General features: G+C 36.4%; 1 protein-coding gene across 1 annotated transcript; it reads left to right on the top strand.

Annotated features, from left to right (window-relative positions):
- Positions 1-5335: 5335 nt before the first annotated feature.
- On the top strand, positions 5336-7668 carry LOC126793703 (uncharacterized). The gene is made up of 5 exons (XM_050520304.1): positions 5336-5474; positions 5648-6452; positions 6543-6596; positions 6738-6922; positions 7338-7668. The coding sequence occupies exons 2-5, from the start codon at positions 5747-5749 to the stop codon at positions 7425-7427; spliced, it is 1035 nt and encodes a 344-aa protein (XP_050376261.1). The 5' UTR covers positions 5336-5474; positions 5648-5746; the 3' UTR covers positions 7428-7668.
- Positions 7669-12280: the final 4612 nt, after the last annotated feature.

Below are 12280 nucleotides of genomic sequence, written 5' to 3'. Positions count from 1 at the left end.
AGGCAGAGAGATTATCACACTTGAGCAAAGGAGCATGAGGAATTTGAACTTTCAAGTCACAAAGTAGGTGTCAGATCCAACTAACCTCAACTGCAGTATTTGCCAAACTTCTGTATTCATATTTAGTAGAGCTACGTGAGACAGATCCTTACTTTTTAGACTTCCAAGAAACATGACACATGCCTAGATAGACAACAAACCCAGTTGTAGAACGTTTCTGAATTATCTCGCCAGCCCAATCGGCGTCACAATAAGCTTTGATGTCCACTACATTGGACATAGCACCACTCGAGTTGTAGAAAATCCCTTAGACAAAGTACCTTTTAAGTATCTGAGTATCCTTTTCACAGTAGCAAAATGTACATTTGTAGGATTAGTCATAAATTGACATATAATATTGACTAAATAAAGCTATATCAGGTCTAGTAAAGGTCAAGTACTGTAAAGCCACAACAATACTTCAATAAGATGTAAGATCTTTAAGAGGGGCTCCCTGATCTTTTGTCATGTGATAGTGATGAAGGCAAGGAGATGAACATGAATTTATAGTATCCATACCAAACTTAACAAGCAGATCCTTTGGATATTTTGTTTGACATAAAAACATGTCGTTCTGAACTTTGGTAACCTCTATACCAAGAAAGTATGACAAAGTACTCATATATTTCATATCAAACACCATGTTAGGCTCAGAGATAACACTGTGTATGCCTTCTGTGTCAGAAGCAGTAATAACAATATCATCCACATATAAATGTAAAACCAAGACTTGGGAGAAAACTAGTAAATTTCTCATTCCAATCCCTTGGAGCTTGTTTTAAACCATAGAGAGACTTCTTTAACAAGCACACATAATCAAGATGAACAACATCAACAAAACCTTGAGGTTGTGCCATGTATACTTCCTCTTTTAAATCTCCATGTAGAAAAGCATTTTTAACATCAAGTTGCCTTAATTCCCAATTATTCATAGCAACAAGAGTAAGAATGATTCTAACAGTACTATGTCTAACAACAGGGCTAAAGGTCTTACCATAATCAAGTCTTGGTGCTTCATCTTCCAATTCTTCTTCATCTGCTTACACAGTCAATGCTCCAAACAATGAAGTGTGGATAGGTGATTCTGATGCTACTCACCACATGACTTCAGACTTAAGGAATCTTACAATTGCTCATCCATACAACTTTGACAAGAAGATTACCATTGGCAATGGTACATGTTTGAATGTAGCACACACTAGATCTAGTTATATTAAGCCAGATGATCATATTCTGAAGTTGAACAGTGTTTTACATGTGCCTAGTTTAGCTATGAATCTACTGTCGTTTACAAAGTTGTGCCGATATAATCATTGTTTTATAACTCTTAATGAAATTGTTGTGCAAGACAAGGCATCCAAAACAGTTCTCTACCAAGGAAGGAGTAGTGATTAAGGCATGTTCTTATTCAAGTCTCCTCATGTTTCAACCATTTAAGATCTATCACATACTGCTCTTGTAAGCTCCACTCAAAGCTACTCCATTTGGCATCAAAGATTAGGTCACCTTTCTCAACCTACTATCTCAAAAATGTTGTCTTTTTCTCAAATAAAAATTCCAATTTGTGAGTCTAGTTCTGTTTGTAGTAATTGTTTAGAAGGAAAGATGCATAGGTTACCTTTTCCTGAGTCTGTGTCTTCAACTTCTACTCATTTTCATAAGGTGCATTATAATAGTTTCACCCCCCCTTTCTAATAGTTTGCAGCTCAGTCCTTAGTTGCATGATGCTTACTCGAGAAACAATATAAAAACGCTCTTGAAGAGAAAGCCAAGCATGTCTAGCAGTCTTGCACCCTATTATAACATCTACAACCTCTTCATCCATTGTCGCCATAAACAAGCTCAATAAAGCCATATCAGTTTGCTTCCAAATTTTATAAGCTTCAGTTTCTTCATTTGTTACTTCTCTTTCAGGAGTGAGAGCATATCTTGGAGGAGCCATTTCAGAACCATCATAATGGCCAAACAAACCATTTTCCAGCGAGTGTATATTGAAATTGAAACTCCATTTGATGAAGTTTCTTTCTCCAAGTCACATGGTCATTACACTTAGTAGTGAATGCACATCAGCATGAGTAAGAGCAGGCTTAGCAGTAGTTTCTAGCGCCATTAGACTCAACTATTTCCACACAAAAACACGCACAAGTAATAAATCTTCTAACAATATCAGATTTCCAAGCACAATCAATATCAATATCTGATTTCCAATATCAGACCTTATATTCGATTTGCACAAGTTTCCTCAAGAATGACCTCCAACAACACAAAATCATTCATCAAAATATTTCGAATAGCACAACATCTATTACTCTTTACTTCTTTGCTCTAACTTTTGCTCAATAAAACTCAAGTCTCAGACCTTGCATAATAAATCCACTCGTAACACTACAACACTTCAATATTATACTCTTTTGCTCTGAATTTTTGCTCGGTTAAACATACAACTCAAATTTTGCTCGATTTTGCTCACAAACTACTTAAACACTACTTCAATTTCACAAATCACACTACAAACTCTAATTTTATACTCTTTTGCTCTTAATTTTTACTCGGCTAAACTTACAGCTCAGATTTTACTCGATTTTGCACACAAACTGATACGGGAACCGAATCGGTAGAGGATGAAAACTAAAACATCATGGCGAAACTAAAGAAAAGAGAATGATAGAAGAGCAAAACTCTATATTTCTCAATAGAAATTATAATTATCCAAGTCTACATTCATCATACATAGAGGTTCCTATTTAAAAAGCTAGTCCAACCACCCACTTAATGCTAATACATCATTCTAAAATCTCACATTACTCTAAGTTTAGTTTCCCAACCCTAATAAATAGAAATATAAATTAAATACTAAATTCAAATATCAACTCCTTGAACACCCAAATATTAATTGGAGTTAACCCCCCTTACATCAATCTCTCCGGGTGAGAAATAATTCGTCCACGAGTTTGCATGATTAAAGTCGGATTCATCCAAAAGCTTGTAATCCCGCCATCCTAACTTCTTGATTCTCTTTATTTCCTTTGTTATATTGAAAAGTAACATCTTGCTATAAGAGGCACATAACTCAAACCTTTTATGAAACTTTTGTGATGCACTTATATCTTTCAAGAATAAATCAAGCTCCAAAATGTCATATAATCTCTTCTTTGCACTTGACTTGTTATTGATTGAAGCTTGTATAAAATCATCCCAAAATGGATCACGATATTGAAATTCAAACATAATGGAGCATGGTAATGCTTATGAAAATCCAATTTTACTTCCATAAACCAAACATGCATTATGATTCATACCTTGTTCTTTGGACAAAATTTTCACACCCAAATCACTTGGTGTAGACATCTCGGAGAATAGTATAACCTTTTTTTGAAAATCCGAACTCTTGCTTTCCATTTTGGCATGAATCATTGAAATTGTTGTCATGAAGAGCTTCACCAACAATCTCATTAGTTACGTCAAAAACTTTAACATTAAGATATTCATCGTAGATGGATGGAGAATTCCAATCAATTTTAATATCATCTTCATGCTCAATTTTTAACTCAAAAGGAAACAAATGACATACCTTCACATTTGAATCCCAATGATTTTCAATATTTTCATTGACATTTAGATCAAGCTCTTTAAAAATCTCAAACTCGGTTTCCTTTGTACAAGATCTTGCAACTTCAAGCCACTCTTGAAACCTTGGTTACATCGACTCCTCGATTGCCTCTCTCCCTTGACTTTATGATAGGAATACCCGCTTCTTGATCCACCATGCTTTCTCTGAGCTTCTTGGCGTTCAATTAGCAAGGCAAGTTTCTCAACTTGTCTTCGTAGTGCATGAAGTTCTTCATCTCTTGATTCCTCATATTTCAAATTATTTTCATATTTTCCCCTACGTCTTATTGTCGCCATATGATTTATGGAAGCAACCCAAAAAGTTTAGCTAAAATCCGATACCAAATGATGCGGGAACCGAATCGGTAGAGAATGAAAACTAAAACATCATGGCACAACTAAAGAAAGGAGAATGATAGAAGAGCAAAGCTCTATATTTCTCAATAGAAATTATAATTATCCAAGTCTACATTCATCATACATAGAGGTTCCTATTTAAAGAGCTAGTCCACCCACCCACTTAATGCTAATACATCATTTTAGAATCTCACATTACTCTAAGTTTAGTTCCCAACCCTAATAAATAGAAATATAAATCAAATACTAAATTCAAATATCAACTCGTTGAACCCCCAAATATTAATTGGAGTTAACCCTCCTTACACTACATCACAAACTACTTGAACACTACTTCAATTGCATAAATCACACTTCAAACTCCAATTTTCTACTCTTTTAATCAAAATTCTTACTTGGCTAACAAATATCTCGGATCTTGTTCATGAAAAACTACTCTGTAACTAGCTCAATTACTACAAAGTAAAGGACATAGGTGATTCACCTAAGAACGATGAGAATCGAAGCTAAAAGGAGGCTCGAAGATGATCGCCGATCGATTCAAAACAGAAGCAGATCGTCTTGATCTCAAATCACCACGGAAGCACACATAGAATCAATAGAGGCGGAAGCATGAATTAGAGGCCAAGGATCTATGGATGGTTCTAATACCATGATAGTCATGGTATCAGATGAGCTAGGGTTTATGATTCAACAAGATCAAAAGAGAAAGAAAGATTTGAGAGAATAACACATCTCTGTATATTGATTGTGTAATAAGCTTCGTTGTAGAAAATAACTAGAGTTTTGCTATTTATACATAAGCACAGAAAAGGAAAGTCTCAGGGAAAAATATATACAACTCTAACTAATATTTGACAGCTGGATGCTTCCAAACACTAAACCATATTATGCGGTTAACACAAAACCATTTAATGCATACACTTAACAAAAAGCAGCCGTCACCACCAAACCTCGTCTTGTAGGTTCATTTCTTATGCTTCAACCCTTACTACACCAAGATTTCTATCCGCATAACAAGTAATCTCTCCTGCGGAGGCATTTTAAGCACGTATAGAACTTCTTTACCCATATCAACGATTTAAACATTGGAATCATAACTTTTCGTGACACAAATTAATACGCAAGGTCATGTCAAAATGCTTTATTATTGGTATTTCAACTCCAATTAAATTAGCGCCGAAGCAAATTCGAACCTAGCAGTTATATGCAATGATATTTTCTACACTAGTGGTAAAAACTTTGGTGGATCAGTGTGCCCCATTTTGGTTTAGGTTTGGGTGTGGTCCTTTTTTTCAAAACTGTTGGGGCGCGTTCAAGATCAGAATCACCAGACTCCCGCCTTATCAAAAGTTTTTGATTTTCAGATTCCCGTTTCTCTCTCTCGTCTCCAAAACCCTGACATCGCGCGCCTCACCATTCTTCAATTCCAGATCCTCTCTTGAGATCTCAACTCCCATACCCAAAAGGTCAGTCTCCCCCTAAACCCCCCACAGCTCACGAACCCATTTCTTTATTATTTCGTTTTAATTGCGTATCCACGTTTAAAACTGTTCTTAAATTCCTAGTGTTTGAATCTTGTGATGGGTTTTTTTTTTGACTATGTGGATTTTTATTTTCGCTGCTTAATTCGTTGTTATAGGTGAACGGGGGAGGTGGGTTTTGAGGGTTTTCGTGGTTTGGAAGTCGAAAACCTAATTGGGTGTTTGTTTGTGCTTATTGGGGGGGAGTCAATTTCACTATGAGTAACGATAATTCAGCAGATGGGTCATGCAAAACCCGCTCAGCTTTAGGTGATTTGACCAATCGGCCTCTTAAAAGGGGCTTTTCGAATATCTCAGCTGATTCCGATGCGAAATCTGTGGGAAATGTCGATAGTGGTTCGCGTAAAGTTGCAAAGATTGTGTCTTTAAGGGATGAGAATTTGGGGGAAGAATGTAGCCCTAAAGAATTGTCTTTGTCGGAGGGGATATTGCCGGATCCTGTGGTTTCTCCCACTTGCAGTGCCGGGGATTCGACGAATGACAACAATGCGGCTGTTATTGTGCTGGATGATGACACTGAGGGGAAGTCGAGTGACAGTGTGACGGAAGTTGGTGATGCTTCGAGGGATAATTGCTTGTCGGTTGCTTCAATGTCCACATGCTCGGGGCTGTGTAAGAATGGATGTTGTGATGGCGGTGGGAAGTGTCAGTTTGAGAAAGTGGGGCAGACTTCTGATGATGCTCAGAGCAGTCCTGCTTTAGGCAATGTTGTTCGCAGGAACGATGAAAGTGATCCTGGTGTTGGGAAAGTGGGCGCGACTACATTTGACTCTACGGAGTGGTCTAAGATGCCTACATCGCTGGGTTGTTCGATGGCGAGATGCACAACTGTTAATGCTCCTGCTGATTTGAATGCTGGGGAGGACAATCTCAATGATTGCTCTTGTTCATTCTGCTTGCAAGGTTAGACAAACTCCTCATTATATCATTCGTGATATAGAAGTTTAGATGTAGACTAACATGGGTTTGCATGTTTTGCAATGTCATAATCAGCTGCTCACATTCTGTCAGACCTCCAATACCAGGATATAAAGGGTCGAATTACTGGTAGTTTTTTTTTTTTTACATTATGTGTCAAATTTTAGTGTGGTTCGGTCATTTAAAACCTGTTTTTGCACATTTGTATTTTGTTTCAATTCTGATCTATTTTGTTCTTCATCTGTGTTGTGTTTTAATACCTTTCTATAGCTTTGAAGAAGAGTCAAAAGGAAGCAGGCATTTTGGTTCAGAAAAGTTTCAGGGGAAAGGAGGTTGATCCCAAGGGACCAAGGCACCCAAACAAAACATCAAAACTTGAGTCTGATCTCTCAAGTCAGTGGAGATCCCTGTTTCTTCACATGGAGGATATCTTCGTAAATGAAGGCAACCACCTCGTGAGTGTAGCCACCTTATTGTTTAATTTATCATGAACTTACCTGTGTTTGAGCACTTTGTTTTCTCTCCAATGTTTCACCTTAAATGAAAATGATCCGAACTCTTTTGCTCCACAATGCAAATTCAATAACCTAATCTGTTCAGTCTGTTAAAGTTTTCCTACCTATTGCAAGCCATAAGGCAGTGGAAGAAATCCCATTTTATATGTGACTAATTGATTTGATGGTTTGCTGGCTCCTGTTTTTGTTTTTTTGTTTGTTTTGTTTTTATCAATGCCTGTTTTAATTGAATATTATAGTCAGCCTAAGTTCTTATGATTTTTTAAATAAGATGATCTTTTTCTCTTCTTGTCAACTGGTGACTTCTTTCTTTTGGGGCCTTATTCTGAGAGTTATTCTTGATTCTGCTTGGCAGCATGACAAATTTGTCACACTAAAAGAGTTGAGAGACAACTGCAAGATGGAACTGGAAACAGCTGTTGGAGTGCCCTCAGAAAGACTTTAATGCTGTTCACTAGAACAATCATTTGTAAGGTTGTTGTTAGTTTCTGCCTACTTGGGGTGCATGTACGCGTGGTGTATTTTTGTACTGTTGTTTCAAAGAGTTTCTTACTAGTGTTTTTTTAATAAGCTGTAATCTTTCGGAAGATTTGTGTAATATCCTGCTGACCATGTTGTTGGATGGATCTAATGGCCCAACATTGAAGAATGATAAGTTTACCTGTTATGTACATTCATCCTGGTTAGTGGTGGTTTATGGTTCCTCTCCTCACATGATCAGCAATTCCATTTTGATAAGTTTTTGGATAAATTTCTATAACTGTGTTTTGAATTTCTTTTTTATGTCACAGGATTCCAGTTCTATTGACTGTAGCTTTTTCTTGATTATGTTTATATAGATTCCAGTCTGTTGTTTGAAGTCCCTTATATTGCTTGCCACATAACATGGTCGGAGAAAATTCCTGTGACACTAGATTTGTGATCTCCTGGCTCTTTCTAGTTCTTAACCTAATATATATGGCATTGATAGTGTCAAGTCTATAGGACATATATATCAGGGACTCTGATATTTAAACTATCTGTTAATGTTGGCTCTTTTCTTTTGGAGTATTATTGTGATTTTAGAAACAATTTTGTGCACCTGATGTACCTTGTCATAAGATTGTTGTCGCTTCATATTGTGCCTACTTGTGCATGTGCGCAATTGCACAAGTGTTCTTGTGTTTTTTTTTTTAGGATTATAGTGTTGTTTTGAGTATTATATAGTATATGCTTGTGTCGCTTTGAGATTTATTTAGTGTATGCTTGTGTCGCTTTGAGATTTATTTAGTGTATGCTTGTGTTGTTTTGAGGATTATAAAGTGTTCTCATCATTTACAGTGAACTTGTGTACTGTTACTTTGATCATGCGTTGCATGGACATAACTTTATTGCCGGAAATGTTAAACTTTGCCTTCAATCTACTTCTATTGTGATTTTTGTCCCTCTGTGGAGTTGCTTATAAATTTATCTACTGGATTTCATGTTGATGGCCAAGGTAATTTTGATCTTATAATTCTTATAAATGAACAGATGCTTCTGTCAATGGTGGTAAAAAAATGTAAGTATCTCTATTTTTTTGAGTGCACAATAATTTTCACATTACAGTAGTTTCAGCTCTTCTTGTAACTTAGAAGTACAAGACTCGTGATATTTGAATTCCGTGCGGTCTGAATTGGTATAGTGGTCATAGGGAAGGGGTTAGTACCTTGTTCATTTTGTTTAATAAAGCTGAGTTTCGGTTGAGTTTTTCCTCCTATATAATGTTGGGTTTTGATATGGCTGGATATCAAAATTTGGGATTTTGGCTCTGCGCACTTGTTTCTTATTGCATTGCATGGCTGCAGCAACAGAGCACAGATGAGTTGTGTTCTGTTTGCAGTCTAGTTTATGCTCTCAGCTCAAATTTGAAGTTTCTTTTTAGGCTCCCCGTCTGATCTTTTAAATATCCAGTTGCTGCTGACGGCTGATTACTCTTTTTTATGAAGAGAGAAATCAGCAGCAAGTGTTAAGTCTTGCTGGTAATAACTCAGTTGCTTATAAGAATCCCTCTCTTTACTGTTGGTAAAGCTTCTGCAATATCACTCAATTATTCTCGTGATTCTTATGATAGACTGAGTACTTCCAATAGTGCTTCCATTGTGATGGTTAAGGTGATTTTGATCTTAGATATCTATTGAATTCCATTTTGGCCGTCAAAAATGTAATCATCTCCATCTTTTTCATTACTAGCAGCATGCTAGTTTTCACTGTATGCTGTAGTACCATCTCTTCTTGAAACGTACAAGACTGAGTTTCTTTCGGTCTGAATTGGTTTATATACTGGACGTCATGGGGAAGGGTAGCTGGTTTAGGTGCTAACTCTGGTTTCTTTTGTTTAAAATGGCTGAATTTTGATTGAGTTTTTTTTCTCATATTTTAAGAGAATATTCTAGGGCTTGATGTGGCATATATATCAAAATTTAAGGTTTTGGTTTTCCATCTGATCTTGCAAATATCTACCTGCTGCTGATTTTATCAGTTGCATATCAAAATGCCTCTTTAATTAAACTCATCTATTTTTTTTTTCGATTTATCCATCCAACACAGTTACGGAACTGCAAGTTTGCTTGCTTTTCATTAGGATTGTCAATTTCCTCTTCACATCTGATTTGCAGAGCCAGTACTCTAGTCACAAAGAGTCAATAGACTCTGAAGTGTATTTCAAGGAATTCAATCACTATCTTCACAGAAGGATATTCAGTTAGATTGAGTTTAAAGGAACTGTAGAAACACAATAATGGAAGCTTTTTCTAAAATCAAAGAGCAGTTCATTGAAAATTTGTTCATCACCTAGAACAAGCATTCTTGCAACCTGCTGCACCAGGCCACTGGTGGCGAAACACCTAGGTTCTCCCCTTTTCTATTCCTCTCCAAAGTGAGCTGCCGCCTAGTGCCTAGGCGGACTAGGCGGCCGCTTTTTAGAACACTTATAACCAGTCATATATCAGCTCCTGCAGAGGAGGTATCCTGCTTGCTGCAGCATTACTCAAGCTTAATTAGTCTAATGTCATGGTGCGAGCTTGATCAAGAGTCCAAGACACACTGAGCTCACAGATTTAGGCTCACGACTGTGGTTTATAATTGTTTCTGCATTTCCATTAGAACCATACATAAGAGTCGAGTGTCCGAAATTTTAGTTTACTGGCTATAACATTATGAAGATCGATGCTGTTGTCCTTTCAGTTTCAACTTTCAAGTAAGGCATAATGCTATGGCTTGAGACCTGAAGTGAGAGTACCAATAAGGAATAGGGATATTACGTACAGCGGATATCCCATAGAAAATGTGAGTCTTATTTTTCTTTTTTCTTATGGAAAAGACCCCCCAAGTCGTAAGGAGAACCTTCAGACTTGTAAATTGTAATGCACAGCTGAAAATACAAGCTAAGTAACCAGCAGGGAGGACTCTATCAAATAATTGCTTAATAATAGTCTTATAATTGAATGTTCACCATTTTTTCATATTGATGAAGTTGACATTTGAGAAGAAGAAAAAAAGAAAGGGTATATAATTGTGAATGTCAACTCTTGAACAGTGATGACAGCTGTGTTATTCCTTCATTGTGGGAGGGAAATTGATTAGAGATTGAGATGCATGCAACTGCATATATGACTAGCTGATTAGAGTGTACTGGTGGACAATCTTGGCCATTATTTTTGGTGTTTGGTTTGACAATTGTGAAAGGTCAACTAGTTGGCTACTTGGAATCTCTCTTGTAGAAAACTAGACATTTAGTCTTATTGTTATCGAAGATCAATTGAAATGGTTTGAGGTTTCTAAAATTAATCGATTTTCCTTTTGGTATCAATTGGAACTGCCGACGCCAGTTGGAAATCAACGCAGTGGAAGTGAGGGTTTGTAGTCAATTTCGAATTTCTCATTAGAAATTGTTATTTTGAGAATATTTTCAAACTCCTTGTCAAAATTCATAATGTTGTATTTGCCAAAAGAATCGAAAACGTTCAAACTTCAAATTTGCCTTCATGTGTTAGTGTATAACATGCATGCAATTATTCTGTCGTTGTAAAATGAGTATTAATATTAATTCTTAAGTGATCATGTTAGTGCTTAAAGTGGTAAAAGAATTTTGCTACAACATCGATCAGTATCCTCAAGTGGTAAAATGTGCGCTTAAAGTGGTAATCGAGTCCTCCAAGTAGTACAAAAAGTTGATGCATGAGATACATTAAGACACCACAGCATTATCATGCATGTACACTACATATATAGGCGGCCTTGAGGTTTTAGCTTAATTAATATGCATGCCTAACAAAGTCCTTGTTTAACGGCAACATTTAGGCAAAGAGCTTGTTCCAATTTTAGATGTATGAACAAATGATGTCAAAAAGAAGAAAGGTCGAAGAGCTAGCTACGTTTGTTTACTCACAAATAGGGCCAATCATTCTTTTAACTGAAAGTTGCAAGTAGTAACAATCTTTTAACAGAGAAGCAAACCGTATGCAAAATTCTAAGTAAAACTCGATCATTATTCTCGGCACATAAATCAACCAAGCATCGAAGGTACTTCAAAATTGGGAAGAAAAATTAGAGATTGAGGTAAGAAGAGCCTTTCTTTCCCATTGTCATTTGTGCATCTCGTTATAGGCCGGCAACTAGACTTGAGTAGGCAAAATTAAGTATCACTTAGAACGAATATAAAACCATATATTAACTTCAATTTTAGAGGTATGAATAAAAATGACTAGCCATTACTTGGAAAGAATTTATAAAAGATATATTAACTTCGGTTTTAAAAGTATAAATAGAAATTACGTCGAGAAGAAGAAAGAAATTAAGATTGAAGAGTTCCCTACGTTAGCTCACTCACAAATGAGCCGATCAATTTTACTTTTTAGTGCTTTGGTACGTTGGGGTGTCACAACCCCGAATTTCGAATGATAAAAATTCAAATTCGCACCCATGAAAACTCTAAAACAATCTCAAATATTTTGAAATCATCTTATCATAATAGTGTATCGAAACTGAGTCTACATCATAACTCAGTCGACTTGAATAATACACAACCAATGGAAATGTAAAATTTACTCAATCCTCACCACAAACATTAGAAAGAAATCTTCGACAATCTTCAGAGAAAGCCCTCTAATTCTGTTAATCCACACCTGCAAAACTATCCCATACACCATCGAATAGATGCACCGGGATTGCAAAAACAAATCCGGTAAGCTTTGCAGCTCGTATGAGTAAACCAACAGTATAACACGAATATGATACAAGAGAAAAATACTGAAAACATTTAATTATAAATGTACTCAT

Source organism: Argentina anserina, chromosome 1 (assembly GCF_933775445.1).
Source record: "Argentina anserina chromosome 1, drPotAnse1.1, whole genome shotgun sequence".
Classification (NCBI taxonomy): Eukaryota; Viridiplantae; Streptophyta; class Magnoliopsida; order Rosales; family Rosaceae; genus Argentina; species Argentina anserina.
Note: the sequence above shows the minus strand (reverse complement) of the source record. Positions and strands in the feature narration are given on the sequence as shown.